This window comes from Ptychodera flava, chromosome 11 (assembly GCF_041260155.1).
Source record: "Ptychodera flava strain L36383 chromosome 11, AS_Pfla_20210202, whole genome shotgun sequence".
NCBI lineage: Eukaryota > Metazoa > Hemichordata > Enteropneusta > Ptychoderidae > Ptychodera > Ptychodera flava.
This window is the reverse complement of record NC_091938.1, coordinates 34,334,952-34,357,153: the sequence shown is the minus strand read 5'-3', so window position 1 is coordinate 34,357,153 and position 22,202 is coordinate 34,334,952. Positions and strand designations below refer to the sequence as shown.

At 36.1% G+C, this 22,202-nt stretch overlaps 1 protein-coding gene and 1 long non-coding RNA gene across 2 annotated transcripts; one reads left to right on the top strand and one right to left on the bottom strand.

Moving 5' to 3' along the window:
• Positions 1–745: 745 nt before the first annotated feature.
• On the top strand, positions 746–3,911 carry LOC139144143 (uncharacterized). Its single transcript, XM_070714805.1, has 3 exons — positions 746–992; positions 1,581–1,780; positions 3,700–3,911. Exons 1-3 carry the CDS (start codon positions 754–756, stop codon positions 3,894–3,896), a joined length of 636 nt encoding a protein of 211 aa, XP_070570906.1. The 5' UTR covers positions 746–753; the 3' UTR covers positions 3,897–3,911.
• Positions 3,912–5,983: 2,072 nt separating this feature from the next.
• On the bottom strand, positions 5,984–7,013 carry LOC139144141 (uncharacterized). The gene is made up of 3 exons (XR_011554757.1): positions 6,728–7,013; positions 6,332–6,530; positions 5,984–6,102 (listed from the first exon to the last, which is right to left on the bottom strand). It is a non-coding gene; the product is annotated as an uncharacterized lncRNA (long non-coding RNA).
• Between the last annotated feature and the right edge of the window lie 15,189 nt (positions 7,014–22,202).

Sequence of the window (22,202 nt, the reverse complement as noted above, 5' to 3'; positions counted from 1 at the left end):
TTCGGACAAATTTTGTATGCGATCAGTCTGTGATTATTGTCGTGACTTATAGCTTGAACTTGAAATATTTCATTTATATGCCTCTTGCCGTCACGTCAATAGACTCCAAGCTCGATTTTTGTCGTTCTTGTTTGTTCAATTTGCTACTTTGTCTCTGAAATTTTCGGACAAACAAAATATTTGCATATACAGTGACGTCATTTACGATCAGCGTTATTATGTTTTGGTATGCCTGCTAAACTGAATGATAGTGAATTTTCAGTGAACAGAGCTGAGCCATTAAATATTGCAAGATGATAGTCAGTACTCTGATGGCATAATTTTTGGTATAGATCAAAAATTAGATCACCAAAGTAAATATATATTGTTATACCCACAAGCAAGAATGATGAAGTGTAGAGATGATGAATGATATTATCATAATTTTTCAATTAAGTGCATGAATCTGAAAAACACCTTACATGAAAAATAACAAAATTGTTACTTGTATCTTGATGTTGAAGTGGCTGTAACTGATAAATCTTTCAATATTCTGGTTTAGTGTATCAACTGTAGTTTCTTTCTACACACAAAAGCATTCAAACACTAAAAGTATTCAGCTTGTCAACACAGGTGATGCAATTAATGAAAATATTGAAAATGCACACAAAGTTACACCTACTATCCTTTAATCTAAACATTCTAGTTTAGTTTTTAAATTTATGACCAGGTTATTTACATGTCAACTATCTAATTTGGACTATAGTTCTAGAAATGACAACATCAAAACGGATTGCATTGCGCTGGACGGTTCAGCAAGATGTTGATTTGCTGAAGGAGGTGGTGGCCAGTAGGCCTGATACATCAGCAGAGTGGCAAGCTATTGCCAATAACCTGATGAGTCATTGGTCCTGGGCTGAAGACAGAACAAAAATATCACCAAGATCTGTCCGAGAGCATGCAGATTTACTGCTAAGCAAGTTCAAAGAAAATGACAAGAAGTCCATGAAAAAGTAAGTAGTATGCAAGTGCTGTTGCTACTCAGTATATGATACCTGTATGTGGTGCTAAAATCATTTGGGCTTTATAATTTAGAGGTATTTTAAAATTAGGTGATAACTTTATCATTATTATATTAAAGGGAAAGGTTACTCAGGTATTTTTTGTTCAGTAATAAAAAATCGATGAAAAACTGGCACGAAATCTGTCTCTGTTATTCACTTTCACTCACTCATAGTACAATGGCACCCATTTGAAAATCTTTGGTTATAGGCGGAAGTGACGTAAGAGCCTAGCACTGCACTCACAGTTGCAGGGCTTCCCCATAGTCTATAGCTTGGGAAGCCTTACAAGTGTCGGTGCAGTGCTAGGCTCTTGCGTCACTTACGCCTATAATCAAAGGTTTTCAAATGGGTGCCATTGTGCTATGAGTAAGTGAAATTGAATAACAAAGACAGGTTTCACACCAGATTTTCATAGATTTTTTATTGCTGAACACATAATTGCTGGGTAACGTTCCCCTTTAATCATTAGATTGATTTGTCTGAATGTTTCTGAGTTTTTTAGTTGCTATTATTATAATTCATACTTCAATATTTCAGATCTGGCACAGAAGAACAATACAATGAGCTGCAACAATTATGCCAAGAAGTCCTTTCATATGTAGAAAGTCATGCAGCCAGTACTTCTAAGGAGGTTGTTGCATCAAAGAAAAAACATGAACAGAGACAGCAAGCCCTAGCCATAAGAGAGACTGCCATGAAAAGAATGACAGCAACAGCAGGGAACAATGACCAAGAAGGTATGCTCAGTCATTAGGAACTATCACACACCTCATTTGGTATCTTCTCAGATTCATTGAATGTTCATGTCTTGCTGACAAAACTGTTTAATCAGGTATCATCTATTCTGCTGCAATAGCATGAACAACTAGTCCCATAGCAAATCCAAATTGATATTTGCATAAGGAAACATAACTTTAAACAAAGTTATCTTCTGTGACAAAGTCAGAACAAGACATTTTTTGGGTGAGAATATGGCAATATGAAGTGTGTTGTATAGAACAGTTCCTTAGGATAAGGGGACCATCCACAAAATAGACTCCACTCTCCATTAGTCCTGGGAAACAGTCTATATTGTGGTATGTGACTCCTTGGTTTCATGGCCAACCATGGGTACTGTCAAATCATCAAACAAGCATGTGTCTTCAGTGCTGTGTACAGCCATGTCATCACAGCACTGGTCATATGCAGACCAGCCCACATCATCCCCAGTCACAAGACATGGATGTCTTGACATATACAGACTAGACCAGTACCACAGCTTTTTGTCAGGGCCAGTTGCTAGAGTAATTTTATTTTTGCTTTGTACAAGATTATTATTCCATTGTTTGTAATAATTAGCCATTTCATGCCAGTGTGTCAACTTTTGACACCATCCAAAAAACAGTCTGCTTATTATCTGCAGTAATTACAAAAATTGTGTAGATAATTTTTTAATAATTTTAACCAAAATCTAAAACCGATGTCCTGCTATACATTTTGTGTTCAAATTGGAAAAAAAGTGTCAGTTAAAAATATATGAAAATGTTGCAACAAAATTTAGGCCAGTAAATGTGGCATTCAGGGGGTTAATTTCTTTAGAAGTGTTTTGTTCTCCAACACAGCCCCCCCCCCCCCCAAAAAATAATTATGCCTTTGTTACAGGCTCTGTGTATACCCTGATACAACCCTGTGGCAAAGGTCTGTGTCAGCAAAGATGTCCCATTGCTGTGACAGAGGCTGATGTACATGTCTATAGTCAGTGCTGTAGTCCTGTAGTCTATACAGTGTTGTAGACACAGTGATATAAGCGGGTGTGAAAGTTTGACCTGCATCATCATCAGTTCGTGTATACTCAAATAAACCAATGACCGTGTTATTACATCATGGCGAACAGTGCCGCCAACTTGAAACCTTGACAAGCACAACAATCAGGGGCTGACGGTCTGTCAGCGGCCACTTTGAAAATTCAGTTATTGTTTTTTTTTTCAAAATGATGGCTGACAGACCGTTAGTCTCTGGTATTGGCTGATGCATCAGCAGACAGTAGTAATATGTACATTTCAAGGTTGGTGGTTCTGGCCAGCATACCATAATTGGCACAATCATTGGTTTATTTTAGTCACATGGGGTTGTGTGATGTATTCTAAACCTCTTCAGTTTTAGAGTGTACACAAAATGATCATTGTGTATACTGGACTGTGTACACAGACCTGCAACAGGGTCTGAATTTGTTTAAATGTGGATACAATTATACCTTTTTTCATTTTTCTCTTCAAAATTGATCCATTTTCTGAACATATACAACCCTGCCATCTTACAAATTTTCAGGCCGTGTAATTTCAACACTGACACACCACTGTTTGTCCACCAATGTCTCAATCATGTGGTCACAGCACTGGATACAGCCAGAAATTATACCACACTGTATACATTCATGCAATAATAGGCCTGATTCAGATCTGTCAATATTTTCTTGATATCTGACCAATTTTACATGTCCTGTAACAGACTAAAGGTCTGTTACTGGTACTGATCAGACCCTGTTGCAGTCATGTACTAATATCTCCATGTGCTTTGTTTAGCCAGGTACACTACAGAATCATCAACCATAACATTTCAAAATTTTCCATTCAATTTATAATTCACTCTTTTATCATATAATTTCATTTCTCTCCAGAGCATCACACTAGCAAAAAGCAAAAGGTCATGAGGTCATCAAAGAGTGAACTCTTTTCCTACCTACAACAGAAACATGAAGTGGAAATGAAGTATAAGCAGGACGCCCTGGAAGTTGAAAAAAGAAGGTTGGCACTTCAAGAGAAGCAGTTAGAAATGCAAATGAAAATGATAGAACAGCTTGCAAAAAGAAATTAAATTTTAAATGTGAATAAAAATGTTCAGTTTTTCCCTGAGCTATTGTGTTTGATTCCATGTTTAGGTTGTTTTGTTTTAAAATAAATAACTGTTCATAAGATTATGTTTTTGTTATTTTATTTGATCAAATGAGTGAAATGTGTTGTCTCCATGCAAAAGGTTTTCTGAATGAAAGTTTAGCCCAGCCTCTTGCTTATAAAAAAAATATTTGTTTTTAGCTCCGCTGTCAGTAACGCGGAGCTTATCTGATAGGGTAGTTGTCCGTCGTCGTCATCTGTCGTCCATCCATTCTCCATCAGCAATGGTCTTCTTCTCTGAAACCGTTTCAGATTGCTTTGAAACTTGGCCTGGAGGTTCACAGGAGTGACCTCACTCAAGTTTGCTCAAATTGTGGCGAAATTTGCATCTCTTAATTTTTGTGTAGTTTTCCTCTATCTGATGATAAAATTTCAGAGTTTCTTGCACTGATTTTTATGCAGTTTCCCATGGACTACCTTGGCGATATTGTAGCAGTTTTTGTAAATTTGCATCGTTATCCTTTTTGGGTAATTAATCATTGCAAATTTTTGACAATCACAATGATTGTCTGGACAGTTAAACTGTGGTTGAATATGAATGTCACTTCTCACATTGATGTCATCATCTCAGTTCTCTTAAATATCACAGCAGAGCTATATCGGCCGTTAGGTCACTTGTCTTTTAAGTCAGTCAACACACATACATGGTTGCAGCAGGTTCCCAAACAACTTACCAATTTACCAAAACTTTGAGTGAATCCAAATCTGAGCCTGTCCTGTAGCAGACACTATAACTCCTGACAATCATATATCAAGAAAACATGTTTATTAATAATGATACTATTTTGAAAATTTAAAATACAGTGAAGTATGACCATTTAAAATTATTTCAAGTTATACGCCAAAAAGTAAAAATATATTTCTCTGTTGTTGGACATCACACAGGAAATTTTTTTCATTTACACATCAAAAAGATGCTCTCATTTTGACAAATTTGCAAATTTGAATTACAATCTATTTCAACCTCCAATTATTTTTCACTGGTTGAAACAAACAGGTTTTTACTGTACTTGTTCATTTGAAAGATACATTTCAAGTGTTGGTGGCTGCAGATCAAAAAATGTTGAAGTCTCACTCCCATACAGACAAGTGTGACAATTAGTTAGAATGGTTGCTACAAGAAAGTACATGGCAACAGGCTGTAGGTACAGTTTTTGATTCTTCTTAAAATCAAGAAATGCAAACAAAGTGATTATCTTTGCAAAGCCCCATTCTACACATACACGTACTTCAGAATGGACCGATTGAAAATCTGCTGCTGGGGTGTTAGGTGTGCTCCTTTGAATGGCCCATTAACTCGGGTCGGAGTGGATAAGCAGGGTCCCCGTAAACACACATCATTGGGCCATCATTTTGAAGCTGCTCTAGTTTTGGAAGTACTTCACTCTCTCCAAGCATGAAGGCATCATGACGGCTCCCTTCTATAGGTCCAAACATGTGGGCAATGAGGCCATTTGGAGCTTGAATGGACTGAAATTGAATGGAAAAATATTGTCAACTTGGTTTAGAAAGTGAGATACTGATAAGAAGACAAAACACATTTTTTTTCTTACATGGAATTCTAAACATTTGAAGAAACACTTGAATTATTCAGACATGAAAATTCGTTGAACAATTTAATTGACACCTTTCCAAACCATTAATTTTTTTCAAGAGTAAATTTGAAATTTTTAGTGGGAAGGCTAATTGTGAATGAGTTTGTAAATGATCCCTTGGACTTAACAGTAATTAGCTCAAATTTCTTGTATAAAATTAATATACATAACGTGTGTAAGGTCTCCTTAAGGAACACAGCTTGCTCTTTTTTCCAATAGAAACTGTGAAATGAATATGATTCACACATTATGAAAAGACTATGCCTCCTAAATAAGAAGATTGCTAGCTAAGTGAAAAACATGATATCCTTACTTGGAATTTAAGACAGTGAGTTCGCTTATGCCCAGAGAATACAACACCTTGGCCACTTGTTTGTCTTGAAATTGATCTTGCAGTTCCATCGATGAGCCCCAACAATTAGCTAGTGTAGCCCCCTTGTTATGAACTGCTTCAGCAAATGTCACCAGATCAAGCCACACTAAATTCAGAGATGTCAAAAGATGACCAAATTCTTCATAGATATGTTCTACAATCTGTATAAAAGTAGAACACCCAAAGCACATTTGGGATAGGTAGCGCAAGTTATAAAAATGCAATTGTTTTAAACACATATCTGCATGTGACTGTGACTATGAAATCTCATCAGTTTTACAGACTGTTATTTGTTCCCTGCATCTGATTTTTATCAAATTATGGTTTGCCCTAAAGCCTCATGTGGGTTTCACTTTCTGTGTACCAGTATATGAAATTAAAATTATTTACCGTGTTGAAAATAATGCTCAACTCTGGTTCATCCCTCTGAAAAAATGTGACTAAATCACACCAACGGTTTGGATAGGCTAGTCTGCGTAGAAGTATGAGCAGAGCTTCCATACTTGTTGCAGCAGTTCCATTGTATCCTACAATTTTTTCTGGGAGAGAGAGTCCATCATGCAACCGGGTAAGGTCTGGTTTTGCAAATCTGGAAGTTGAGTAATAAAATTTGTACCATAAGAGGAGAATTTTGCTGAGTGCTATAGAAACAATTAAATATATAAATGTTTTTATAATAATCAATAAATAAAATAGACAAAGATAACATGAAATAAAATTTAGTTGAACAAAAGACAGTTCCATATAGATGCAGGTATTTACATTAAGGCATAAGATCTACATTACCTGAAAAATTCAAAGCACTCATCGTCCGAAAATTGATCGAGGTTCACTGGTGTATTTTCAAGATTTCTTCCGGTTGAGAATGTATCAGTTAACAGCATATCCAAGTCACTATCATCTTCCTCACAAACCAAAAGTGCGTCAACGATCTCTTCTCGTCTGCGTCTACAATTTTAACAGGATAGAGGCAAATGTGAATGTTGTAGCCCGTGGATGCAGTCGAGGCTGCCACTGTAGTTATGGCAAGGGACAGATCACCTACACACGTGAACACTACGCTAAATTCAGAAGAAATTATTTTTTTCTTTCTGAACTTTCTGATTACTTGATTTTGATGATACAACTGCTCGTCGTCAACATAATTTTTTTTAACTCGCTCATCTTCAACAGCTGTGTTGCCACATCATACATGTAGGAACTACACCTATTTTATTTCCTCGTTGTTATTTTCAAGTGATTTTGCCTTGCCTCGAGTTTATTCATCTTATAGGTTTTTTCCGGTTTAAAATTTTCTCATAAAAACAAAATATACAATAAAATGTGTCATTGACAGCCTACATACCTTCTCCTAGCCGCAGCCATCCTTGTAATGTTACCAACAAGGAGCATACAAAAGAATGCTGTAACACTAGAGATGATTGGATAAAAGTAAACTTCCGCGCCAATCAGATTCATTTTTACAGCTTGCAAGTTTCCTCGATGTCAAAGGTCACGTTATTATCTTAATCGCTTTACCGCACACGTAGCGTGAACGCAACGTGTGTAGGCGTTCGACGTTACGTTCACGCTACGTACGCACATCTTAACCTCTCTATTATTCCACAGAAACAAGCCAACTAAAAGCATGTAAGTTAACTGGAGTCTAAGCACAAGCACATAAAAAATAAATTTCTTGTGAAATTTTCGAAAGAAAGATTGCTAAAATTCTTAATTCATAAATTGTAATGTTACTTGATCAAATGTGCATTTCATGCATTTTAGAATATAGTTACTGTGGTCACATACATTGTCTTCTTCGAAATTTCTTATGCGTTTTTTGAGACCACAAATCTTTCAGCAACTGGTGTACATTAACTGAAGTATCTGTTAGTGACTCTTCACATTTGTGATATCGATCCACCCATAAAACACCTTGGCAGGTACATCAAGTGACCTAAGGTTATCAACAGTGTGCAAATGATCTGATTTTGCATCTCAAAAATATTTCGTTGGCATTACAACTTATCACCTATGATACACCTACTCCTTAGCTGTATTTTCATGATATGTGTATGTAGATTTTTGAAAGGAGTGACATGATTGGCCTCTGGGGCTATTGTAGGTAGTTGTGTAATAGATTAATGTAGGTCTATCATAGTTCACTAATAGGTGCTAGTTGTATCTTAGTAGGTGTGTTGCAGATTTATGTAGGCATGTTAGTAGGTCTGTACTAGGTACAAGGTAGGTGTCTGAGTAGGTGACTAGTAGATTTCTGTAGGTATCATGTAGGTTGAAATCCTTTTTTCCAGGTGAGGCAAGTGGTAGGTGTGCAGTAGATTTTCGTAGATATTTAAATGACTTAATTGCATCTCATAAATATTTCGCTGAAATTACTACATATCGCCTATGATAGACCTACTTGTTAGCTTGTAGTTTTGTAATAGATGTAGGTAGATTTTAAGTAGATGTCCATGTTTCAGTTGGAAATAAAGCTCTGTTTACCGAACTTTCACCTATTTGTCACCTATTTGTCACCTCTGTAAAATAGCGCTATCACCTACTAAAATAGCGCTATGTTTTTGGTAAGGGCGCGTGCACAGGATCTCTCAATACATCCCTATGTGTAGCCGTACAATTTTCCTGCCAAATGCCGTTAACCCGCTCGTTTTGTCTATTGTGTCCTGTCATTTGACTATTTCTTGCCACGTACTTCTTGAAGAAGTAAGAAATGGTGATCAACAGTGGGTCTTGGGCCAAGTCGTCACGGGGCCGGTACGTTGTGGGACCGGATTCTCCTATATCCGTGTACATCAACGCGGTGACCTTCTCCCTTATCGAAAGCAACAGCATCTGAGCTCCCATGTCCTGCTCTGGCTTGCCGATCATGTATGGGAGCGATCATGGTCTTGAGTGTAATTTTTGTGTTAGGCATTGTGCTTGTTGCTGGTCTACATATATATACAATGTTGATCATTTTAGTGATGTATTTTTACTGTGCTGTACATAGCATTGTGTACAACCAGCGTGACCGCGCGCGATCAAACCCATTTGTTCACTGTGACTGCATGCAGTAAACTCAGCGACATAATGTGCCGAGTGTAGTGTCTCAATGTTTGTAGCCTTACATGAGTTTATAGATAGAAATACACCACTGAAGTTCGTTTCCGATCTTAATATTTTACTATTGCATGATGTTGAGTCTTACAAAGGCGTTAACAAAGTGAGGGACCGCTCCCATCTCACTCCGATTGAAGTTGAGAAGACTTATGTTTACAAACATTTATGTTTATCAACAAAAAAATCACGCACATGCACACGCAGCGCGACGACCACTGCACTTTAAATAGCTTTGCTATTGAGTAGAAATGTTCCTGTGGATGATCTTAATTTAATATGTTTGAATTATATCTTATTCAATTACATATTATTGCAGCTATTTTTGCCATTTTGTGTCTGGCTGACCTATAGGGGGCTATCAAAGATTTCCATCTTTATAAATACGAGTCACAAAATGTTATTCTCTACATACCACAAAGGAGCTCTATCAGCTGCCAGGTCGCATGTTTTAAATTTCCAGAGAAATATCTTTAATTTCCTATTTTTGTGAAGCTCCCTCATTTTTGACGGGAAAAAACTTACATAAATCGTATTGATTGACTACAGTATTGATTCCTTAACTTTTTCAGGTTGTGTTGATATGAACAAAATGTTATACCTGCAGGAGCAAAGAGTACATAATGTGGTAATATAGTAAGCATTTGATATTTTTTAATTCTATTTGGTGTTGAAATGCTGTAGATAATCATTAGAAAGCACAGCTGAAAGTGATTTAGTAGGTTTGGTCTCTAACAATATATTCCAATTTTTTTTCAGTGATTAAGAGTATCAAGGTTGTAAATAGTCCATCACACTTCTTGTAATTGTATATGCAAACATTGTTGATACCAAGGGGTGACCATTTGATATCCTAATGGGGGACCGGGAAGATTTTCAAAAACAGATTCCCAACAAATGTCAGTGAAAAACAAATCTGCCAGAAAAGGCTTGACTAAAAGGAAAGGTGGAAAAGTGGAAAAAATACTGTACAGTGGATAGGTAGAAAATAATGCTACATCATCAATCTTCCAGACCCCCCCCCCCCCCGGATATCAAATGGTCCACCCCCATGTCTTTGTGACACATTTCACAGTGCGCTGTATCACAGTTGAAGAAGTCAAGTCAAGTCAGGATTTGAAAGGGAAAGTCAAATTCTCCGCAGTTAAAATTTTTAAGTTGATCTCAATGTCATTACCATTGTGTAATATTGGTTTTGTAAGTTGTTCCAAAAGTGGATGCACCAGTTGCACTGCAAGAAAACAATGTTTACTTTTCCCTGTAGGGTTTCTGAGTTAATGGTTGTATGTTGAAAATCTCTCCATGTATCTGGTGTATGAACAAAATGTAAACATTGGTTGCATGTTGTGCATTTTAGTCAAGGTCATCTGTTGTTCATGAAAATCAAGAAAAGGTGTATAATATTCACCCTGAGTGCCTGTACTGTTTTATCATTATATCCAGCTGTTTGTTATATTTTTATCACTCTCCATGGGCCAAAGCACACTAAGGGGTCAATGTCATCACTGCCAGTCTGTGTATGTCAGTCTGTATGTACCGGTACGCCCATCCTTCCGCCAGTCTTTCTATAGACTAAGTTTGTGGAGCTCATAACTGAATAATTTCCACATTAAATGTGGCCAGCTTCGGAATGCCTAGATGGTTATCTATAATCCAATGGAATCTTGTAGGCGTTGATAAAGAATAAGAAAAAAGTATGATTTTTCACAATCTGCAATAGTTATATTGATAAGAGAGTTATATAATGTTGACAACATTGGTACATATCTTAGGAGGAACAATATATGAAATATTTTGATTTACAAGCACAACAATTGGTATATATATATCAATTTGTGAATTTGTTTGGTCAAAAGTTTTGTTTTTGAGAGTCACATGTCAGATACCAGGTATCAAATTTGGATTTTAAGTTTTGGATCATCTGTTTACCATGTGTCAAAATATTGATGAAATTTGAATGAGTAAATATGCGTGAATTGGAAGACAAGTTTGCAGTGCAGCTGACACACTGTTTTACAAAAACAATTAGCATGGAGCTATCTATATATTGTGTTTCAAAGAAGTTTTGGGGTACCGATCTAGTAATTTGAGCGTTTGGCATGTATTTAAAAAAGAAAAGCCAAATATGATATTCTTGAAATCCCTAGTTCAATTGCAAGAGATTGAGAATTGCTGCACATTTTACCTGTGTATTTGTGGTAGATACATGTACATGCTCAACTGTAAATTAGTATTTGTTCAAATGAAGTCAATGTTACTAAAAATGCTAATGAGCAACAAAAGTGAAAACTTGGTGAAAATCTCAATAAACATTGGTCAGATTATCTTGGCAAGGCAGCTAACATACCATATCGTACAAAAGTGTTGCATGGAAGTCTGTATAAGTGAATCTAAAAGAAGTAATGGTATACAAATCTTGTAAACAACCAGTCTTCCATTTTCAAGATGCAGGATAACATAAGTACATTCATAATAAGTGTTACCTGTGTAGTCAGTAAATTTTGCTGCTTAATCCAACAAGGTCAGGTTATTAGTACCAATTCTTACAACTGTGGATATAAATATGACAATTTTGTGTGAAAAAAATGTTTCCATATTTGGTTTGAAAGGATTTTGTTGTTTTCCATTGTCACATTGTATATTTATGGAATTGTGTGTCTGTATAAGTCAAGTAATGGCTTCTATTCAAATCCCTGGTTGGATGCTTTGAAATATAGTTAGAATAGCTCTAAAACAGATGTACATTATCTGATGCTTCAGGCTTCTTGCTATATATGTTTGTGTTGGAAATTTCCCCATTTGTCTTTGACACTGCAATGCTTGTTTAACTTTGTGGCAGTTTTGGACATACCATTATCATGAAGGTGTGGCAGCTTCATTAACAGTGGAAGCTGAGGAATGCCCATTATCACATCTTACCTTAGGGACTGTCTCAGATTGTCGCAGAAGTTCAAGAAACGAATTTCTTCGTTTAGATCAAAACCCCCTCCCCCTCCCCCTAAACGAAACTTCAAAAGTGCGAAATGTTCATGTCTGCCTGAGAGTACAATGTTGCATTTTGCTATAGCTACTAAAGACGTATTCCCCTTGCCACATTACAATTAAACGATCAGATTTGAGTACTAACAGGGCATTTTACCGCATAAAAGATTCATTTTATTTTACTTTCCCTTTTGCATCTCTTGTGCTGTTCTTTGTCTTTGTGAACACGCAATTTGTACTTGGTAGGGGTGGTAAATAAGCGAAAAACTTTGACAAGGGGGCCAAGGCATGTTCAATCATATTAAAACGACTATGACCAGGTGAATAACAAGTGAGAATAAAGACATCTAGTGGTTAGAGCAGACGCTTATAAATAGCACATTTTTAAAAAAATGATACTTTTTGTCTTGTATAATTTGATGAATGAAATGTTTAGGATACAATGTTCCTATCGGTAAATTGTGTTTGGGGCACAACGAGAGGGAAACAGTTACAAATTTGTTGGCACGAGTGTGCAGTTTTTCTTTAATTTAAAATAAACACACGAAAACTTGTGATCACAAAATAAAAGTGCGAAAGTGAAGTTCACTAATTGAATGGAGGTCAAACCCCCTCCCCCCCTAAACGAATAAATTTCGCTTTTTGAACTTCTGCGACAATCTGAGACGGTCCCTTAGCCTTCAATTGTCCCACCATAGGCCATAGAGAGACCAAATATTGTCTACATTAATTTTATGCATTACAATATTATAAGGGACACCCTTAGTTTGGTATGGCTGATTTCATCACTAGTTATGATGTTCTAGGTTGCATGATATTGTGTAAGTGTACGTGATCAACAGTTGCAAGTTGCCAACCATTTCATACTTCTTTGGACGATGCATCAAAATTTGTTCAAAGCACTTGACCATGAATATCACAGGCTAAGGTACATAGAAGCTGCTAAACATCATGTACCGGTATACACTCATTCTGGCTTGCCACATGTAACCAAATGTGAGCAAAGTGTCATTGACACTATTTTTAATGATTTACATTTTACTTATTAGCTCACGTGTTCACACATGTGAGCTTATGTCGCAGCGATGTCTGTCTGTCTGATATCTCAAAAACGGCTCATCAGATCAGAATCAAATCTGGTACATGGATTCAGTTTGTTAATTGCAAGAACTGATTAGTTTTTGGTTGGTGTAGCTTATTTTTTGCTCATTTGCATAAATTATGATTTTCGAAAAAAACGGATATACGGTACATTGAGAATGACTGTACAAATTTGATGAGATTTGCTACAAATATGGATCCCACTATATAAATCAGCCATGAAAGGTATTAAGGGGTGACATGAAAGATAACTGCTAATCTACATATTTAATAAACTTTCCTAATTAAGGATATATATCTGAATTGACCTGATCAAAATGTACGAAACTTTGTATGTATATTGAAGATACTATGACTTAATATTCAGTGTTTGCGGTGATTTTTTTCTCCTTGCGTACGGCATACGCATTCGTCTGCTAAAATTGCGTATTGGCTGTATTTGAGTGCGTAATTTATTTCCACACTCGATTGATGATAAAAACTGACTGCAAAATACAATGTGCCGTTCAACAAACCTATTCTACATATTCGGATTGTACGATGTAAGATCATTTTAATGAAAACAGTTTAACGAACAACTTGAACAACTGGGCATTGTTTCAAACATGCTGAAACGTAACAGCAAAGGGTATACATGCGACCGTCAAAACACATCGGGCAACCCAAAAGTTAGAGTAATATATGGCAGCTTATCCAGACAGTTCTGCAGCGTTAAAATTTATCAGGATTCCGACGAGCTCTAGCGATGAAAAGCTCCCCGGCACGGTTCTCAGAACGGCACTCTGTTTATCATCAGAGACTGACTGGGCCCTCTCTGTGAAACGCTGTAGTACTTTTCGTGAATGTTGCGACCCTGATGCATCTCTGTGATCATCAGCCTTGAGTTAGATGCCTTTTGACAGCGGATTTCTGTATATCAGCCGAACCACGGGTAAATGCATTCCGCTTTGTATCTTTTTCACATAATTGGCAGTACAGCAGTGTCTTGTTGTTGACTACATCAAAACGTAACCATGGATATTCAGTCTTCCACTGCTCTTGGTAGCCTGCGTGTGGTTGTGGACGGGATTTTTTGGTAACCGGTGCATCATCATCACGGCTCACGGTTTCACTGTGGCGCTGATCCCCTGTTGTTGTATCGGCGACAACAGGACAATACGTCGTGGATTCCGACATGGGTTCAATTTCACTGCGCTTCTCTGTGTTCTCCATGTTGGGTTGCCCAGTAGTATCTTTCGATTGACCCTCTGAATCATTTTTTTTCATGGATTCGTGGAGCAAAGTTAAAAGAAAATAGACTTGTTTACTTCGACGCCATGCTGCATGTGTGCTTTGATCAAATTTGGGGACAGCGAGATGCGAAGATCATGCACGGTTGGCATTTAATTTGGTGCAACATTTCTGTCAGTCACTCACTTTGTGTCATCAGTTTCAGAAACTATTGCTCGCCTTAAAATTAGCAATGTAATTCATAGGCACAGCTGACATGACGTGCCTTTGAACTACGATGCCGATTTTTCAGACCACGCCCAGAGAATCCGAAACTTTCCCCACACACAAAATGAGTGATTGACAGAAATGTGTTGCAACAAATTTAATGTCAAGCGTCTGGTTGTCGCCAAAGCAAAGTCGCGGGGAGTTTTTTCGGAAACATTTTACTGTTATCCTTTGCGTATAGAAAACGCATAACAATGAAAAAAATGCGTAGAGAGTCAATTTCAATGCGTAAATACGCACGTTTTTTGCGTAAACGCGAACTCTGATATTATGAAAGTCATTAAGCATTTTAAGTTAAGTCAATTCCTAATTTGCATATTTAATGAACTTTTCTAATTAGGGATATATATCTGAATTGACCGGACCAAAGTTGATGAAACTTGCTACATATATTGAAGTTACTATGATACAACATCATGAAAGTCATGAAAGGGACAAAGTCGGCCATTTTTCATGAATTTTGTTTGATACGAGATACTACTTATATTGTTTGACATATTAAAAGATAATGAATGGGTGGCCATGCATATATTCGACCCCAATTTTCGACACGATACATGAAACCATCTCAAAAATGAATTAATGGTCATGACCATCATTTTCGTGATGGTTTCATATAATTTGTCTAAAACTGGGGTCAAATACATGCATGGTCATCCTTTCATTCAGTATCTTTCAACATGTCAAACAATATAAGAAGTATCGTGCATCAAACAAATTCATGAAAAATGGCCGACTTTGTCCCTTTAAGCACTTTTACTTAAGCCAATTCCTAATTTGCATATTTAATAAACTTTGGAAAAAGGGGATATATATTTGAATTGACTTGACCAAAATTGATGAAACTTGCTATGTACATTGAAGATACTATGATACAACATTCTTGAAACTAATTAAGCATTTTAACTTCAGCCAATTCCTTACTTGCATATTTAATGAACATTCCTAGTTAGGAATATATATCTGAATTAACTTGATCAAGGTTGATGAGATTTGCCATGTCCATTGAAAATACTATGATACAACATTATTGAAAGTCATTAAGCATTTTAACTTCAGCCAATTCCTTATTTGCATATGTAATGAACTTTCCTAATTAGGGATATATATCTTAATTGACTTGACCAAAGTTGACGAATCTTGCTACATGTATTGCAGTTACTATGATACAACATACATGAAAGGCATTAAGCATTTTTACTTCAGCCAATTCCTTATTTGCATACTTAATGAACTTTCCTTATTAGGGATATATATCTGAATTGACCCGACCAAAGTTGATGAAACTTGCTACATATACATTGAAGATACTATGATACAACATTATTGAAAGTAATTAAACATTTTTACTTCAGCCAATTCCTAATTTTGCATATTTAATGAGATTATTTCTATCAATTCCTTATTTGCATATTTAATGGACTTTCCTAATTAGGGATATATACTGGGATTTACTGTATTAAAGTTGGCAAAATATGCTATGTACATTGATGATTATACCAGGTTAAAACAATATTGAAAGTAATTTCGCATTTTCATGTCGGCTAAATTTATAGTTTGCATATCTCATGAGCTTTTACAGTTTGGCATATATAGCCTGAAGGATTTGACCAAATGCAATTATGCTTGCTATATAAAGTGGTGATACAATGACAGCAGCCAGAGAAATTAATACTTTTATTTCAGCTAATTACATAGTTGTATACTTAATGACCTTTAGAATTAGTCTGTGGTGAATGTTGTTCATTATGTTGATCATAACACTTTCAATGAAGTTGCAAACATGTGGGAAAGGTTCAAATTTACTCATAACTGCAATATAATGAAACACGTGAGCATTTTCAGTTCATATCTGGTTTATAATTCTAAGGGACTAAACATTTTCTATTCCTACAAACTACCAGTTTGTTCGGCCTCTGTAGAAGCTGGTTGATGGTTTGTGAACAGCCATTATAGTAAAACAGTAAATATCAACAGTGTTTCATCTAGGATGCTACACCAGGGGGGATTGGTCCCCCTCTACTGTAATTTTTGAGGGGGATTTTAAAATTTTGGGGGGGATTTAACTGAAACATATAATGACATCTTTATACGTAAGTTTTAATGTTGCAGTGATGTTACTTGTGTTATACATACTACAAGCCATAAATAACTTGCTTACACAATCCAAGCTGCTGGCTGCAAACACCATCCTCTATAAGATTTTTTCAAAAGTCAACAAATTTACGTATCACTGTTGTGAATGTATAGGGCTTCCAAGATTGGTGGACATCATTACTATTCATAAGCATTACCATTCTTTAAAACATTGTAGCATATTCTGTATGCTAAAATATTCTGTATGTTTGTTTGTACATATTCTGTATGTTTGCTTTTTAGGTTAGTACTAATGTACATTCAACATAAAAATTAACAACAGTTAGCCATTCCCACTGTACCTTCAAGGGATTTTTTTTCATTTTTCACTGAACTGTCTGCACTATAAAAATCAAGATAAAACTCTTTTGTAGTTATAAAGGAATGTTTTGTAGCTTCTGAAAAAATAATGTACTTGTTTGTCACGTTTTTACTGTGCTTATATCATCCCTCACTACTGTAAGTTTGGATCAACATTGCCCTATACAAACCAGTTAGCTGTATTTTTCTAGTGACCTAGCTGGTCTTGTAGTTTTGTGCGCAGACTCAGTAGAGTTAAAACGAACAACTTAGAGGGTCGGACCTTAGTCTGCCGTATTTTGAATGCGGAGTTTCTCGATGTCAGACTCGCTCCAGTTGCTTTTTGTCAGTCATTTTAGAACGGGAAAATAACAAACAGAAAGGTTGGTTGTCACCGACAGTTAACTTTAGGGTTTATTTGCCCCGAAAAATAAGTCAGTGTCTGTTCACTGAATTCAAAAACTGGACCCATTGACACCACAGCTTGCTTGTGACTTTCATTTTTCATTGCATGCAGTCTGCAGTGAACACGTTTCTGTAAAGTCCAAATTTTCGTGTCAAATTTTCTTTCCGAATTATTTTCAGAGTGTTATGGACATCCATACGATGCATAAAAACTTCAGTTTGTCTCCTTTTCTCAATCGTTACAGAGATAATGTGACACAGAAATTTTATCAGCCTAGGGCAACGAACTTTTTTGAACGTAACTCTCAACTGGCTGACAGGCTTTCATATGCAAAATCAGGTACTGAAATTTATGCGTGGTATTGTTTCAACAGCAATTTATTGAAGCAGTTCAAAAAGTATCAAATCAAACTAAAATTAGTCCCTTCCATGTAAATGTTCTTGCAACACTATACAATGCCCGTTGCCACACAATTAACAGGTGCCGATAACGGGTCAAATGCATCGAAGTGTGACACACCGGGCCCATGATAGCAGCCATTCAAGCCAGCTCAGTGCAGTGCGTGATGGGTCGCCCCTTCTAACTGTGATTGGCGGCGCGGCGCGCAGCCCTCCAAAGAGGGGGAATCACGCAATCGCGCAGCCTAGATGAAACACTGTATCAAATTGCCAACTCTCAAGTAATGTTAATTCTATCTTTTCTTCCAGGGCCCAGACACTACCTTGCACCAACATCAGCAAGGTCATTAGGTCATTGGAGGTATAGCGCTGCATTTGGACCTAAGGTGAGTATAGAGTGTAAGTGGTCATTACTGTTTTGCCAAGGGACCCATATGGTGAAGGGGTCCAAAATGATGTTTGTGAAATATTCTTGGAGTATTAGTATTTTGAATATACAGTGTATTCACTAGTTTTTGAAGCCATCTGCTTTTTCAACATGCTACAAGATACTTACATACAAATTTTCTTCCCAGAAAAACATTCTGCCATAATAATTGTAAAAATATTTCATTCAAATGAATTAAATAAATCTCAAGAAATTCAAACACCAGTGCAAACATTTCTGTAAACATATCATTTATCATTCATTGTTTGTTACAACTGGAAACCAGATTTGTTTGAAAATGCCACACACACACCATACCCTATTTTATGCAACAATTCTTACAAATTTCTCACAAATTTAAATTTTTACAACAAAACTATGTATTGAAGAAACTAATTTTGACAAATTGATTTCCCCTGTATTTAAATTTTCTTCACCAATGTCCTCCCATATTAAAGCATTTTTTTGAACAATTCATTATTTGGTACTATGGAAAACATGACTGTTTAGAATGCCACAGCAAGCCCTTTGTTTTTCCCAAGAAGTCAAAAAAAATTTGTTACAATTTTAAATGGCAATTTCCCTTGATCACTTTGGCACTCATTTTACCAATTTGTCCCAAATATCAACTTACCAAAGTGTCCCAAGTATTATTTGTTTATCGGTTACTTTGAAAGTGCCACAGCTGACCTTATTTTATGTAACTATTCTTATGAATTTTACCATAAACTGTTACTACACATACGGATATAACAAATTGATTTATAAATATTCTCACTATCTTATTGAGTTGACCCACAGTCTGCAACTATCAATATTTGTAACTGATAATACATGTTTGGTATTTACAAATTTGACTGAATTTCTTGAATTTGTGCCACATGAATGAAATGAAGAGCAAAACAATTGAAAGATAAAACTAATCATTCATATTTGATCTAAATTGAGGAAAAAAATATTGTTGTTTGAATGCAGCATTGTGCTCTTCAACATTTATTTTCACTTCTTGACTATACTTCCAATATTACCATCTAAAATACTGTCCATCTTGAAATTAACAATGAACAAATTTGGCAGATTCTCACAAACTTTCCAATACATTTGAGCACACAATAATGACTTTATGCCTATCAACAATTGATGGTCAATGTTTTGCAAATTGTTATGAAAATTGAGATTTCAATCATTCTTACAACTTTAGCAACAAACAAAAATGAATACTATTCTTAATTCTGGCATGTACAACTATTTGCAGTCAATGATTCTACTTTGGGGCCATTGAAAACTTGACTAAATTAAGAAGTGCCTCATAATGCTATTGAAGAGCTTAATTCACGCAAATTTGGTATTTCTACAATTTCTACATAAGGCAAATTTCCCTGTGCATGTGACTTAAACTTATCCCAAAAATGTTGATAATAGGTGGATGCATGGCAATCGCTATGTGTCTGGAATTACTGTACAGGATACTGGAGATGTTTTAATGTCCCAGGATGAATTTGTCACTCATGTGACAGGAGTAATATTGAGAACAGTGACTGTATTATTGAAAACTTGTCAGCCTACATTGTCTCAACAATGTAAAGTGATCAATAATGATGTTTACAGTCTCTTTTGATCATGTCGCTTTTGTTGTTTTTTTTGTCTCCATTTAAATTTTCAAAATTCACTCTTGTAAAGATGGTTGGCAACTGCACCTTGGGATATTGACTCATTTCCCCCTTCCTGGGCATGTGATACCATTCACATAATTATTAGCATATGTCTAGTTATTGTCAACATTATATAATTGAATTGGCATATAACTTCTACCATATTTTTGCATGTTTCCCCTGTTTAATTGCTTAATACAGTTTTCACATGCACTTTGATCAATTTATGGGCAAAATTTATCATTTGGCTTTAATTAAAATTTTCGATGTTTGAATTTTAAAATTTACATTGACCGTTAATTGACAATTATATGTCTTTGGTTGCCCATTATTTCCAAAATTCACTCATGAACTTCATCACTTGCAGTTGTCTTGTTTGAAGAGCACAATAAATTGCATGGAATGAGTAAACTACACCGTTGTATAGTTCACATTTTGTTTTATCTGCCCAATTATTTTTTACTTTTAATGTTCCAGACTGTCCCCTGACTTTTGACCCTGTTTGAAATTTACTGCAAACTTCTTAAGTACTGTTTCTAAAATTTATTCAATAATTTATTGAAAAACATGCATCAAAATAATGCATTATCACCAACATAATGCATCTTTCATTGTCCAACCTTCAAAGTGAATTTTCAAAATTCAGTCTCACCAAATTTAAGTTTCAAAATTCAATCTTGATTTTGGGTCTACTCAAAAGATTCTATATGATTTTGCATATTCCCTTGTCTTTTTGCATATGTCCAGTTCCTACCCAATGACAGTATGTGAACCATTCAAATTCAACGCGTAATCCCTCAAAGGTCCCCAAGTTAATGTGGCACTTTCAACAGGTCATGAAATTAAGCATTACAAATTTATTTGTAACTATGACTCCAATTGATAAAGGACATCATTTGGCATATATGAAGTCCCTGCCTATTGAAATTTGAACTCTTCAAATTAAATTACCTGTCTTTTACGATCCCCAAGGGGTGTGGCATTTTATGAACAATAAAAATGCTCTTGTAATCTTTTTGAAAAATTTTTTAAAGAAATGACATCCTTGGTCCATTTCAATTCCACATGTGTAATACACCAACTATTCAAAATAATTTATTCACCCTTCAACATTAGAATCCCCCAGCTAATGTGGCATTTTCAATTGTAAAGTCATTAAACTAGACTAAATTTGAATTAACTTTCAAAGATGACTCAAATTTGTAATTGGTGTCATTTGGCCAATATCTACTGATATGATTTCACATCTCCCTATGGGGCATTTTGTGTGATTCACAACTCTGTTCAACATTTGTTTCTATTGCCCTAATCTCATTCACCATATGTTATCATGAATTTATCATACTCTAAGAAAGTCTCATAAACATCAAGGGGATTTACTGTTTCTCCAAAAATTTGAACCTCGGAACCACGATTATCAGATATGGAACACGGAAACTCGGAACTGCAATAACACGGAAAATCGGAACTGCAATTTACATGTACGGAACATGGATCATCGGAACCGCAATTATTACATATGGAACACACAAACTCGGAACTGCGATAACATGCACCCTCGGAACCGCAACTATTATCTTGTACGGAACACAGAACATCAGAACCGCAATTATTACATACGGAACACGGAACATCGGAACCGCAATTATTACATCGAAACACGGAAACTCGAAACTGCGATAACACAGACCCTTTGAACCGCAATTAACATGTAGGGAACAAGGAACATCAGAACCGCAATTATAACATATGGAACACAGAAACTCTGAACTGCGATTACACGGACCCCCGGAACAGCAATTATCTTCTATCTTATTACGTGCGGAACACAGAATCCTCGGAACTGCGATAAAACTACGCGGAACCTCAATTAACATATATAGAACACAAAACATCGAAACGGCAATTATTACATACGGAACATGGAAACTCGGAACTGCGATAACACGAACCCTCGGAACCACAATTATCTTGTACGAAACACGGACATCTGAGCCGCAATTATCTTGTACGGAACACGGAACATCGGAACCGCAATAATTACATACAGAACACGGAAACTCGGAACTGCGATAACACGAACCCTCGGAACCGCAATTATCTCTTACAGAACACGGAACATCGGAACCGCAATTATCTTGTACGGAACACGGAACATCGGAACCGCAATAATTACATACGGAACACGGAAACTCGGAACTGCGATAACACGAACCCTCGGAACCACAATTATCATGTACGGAACACTGAACATTGGAAACTCGGA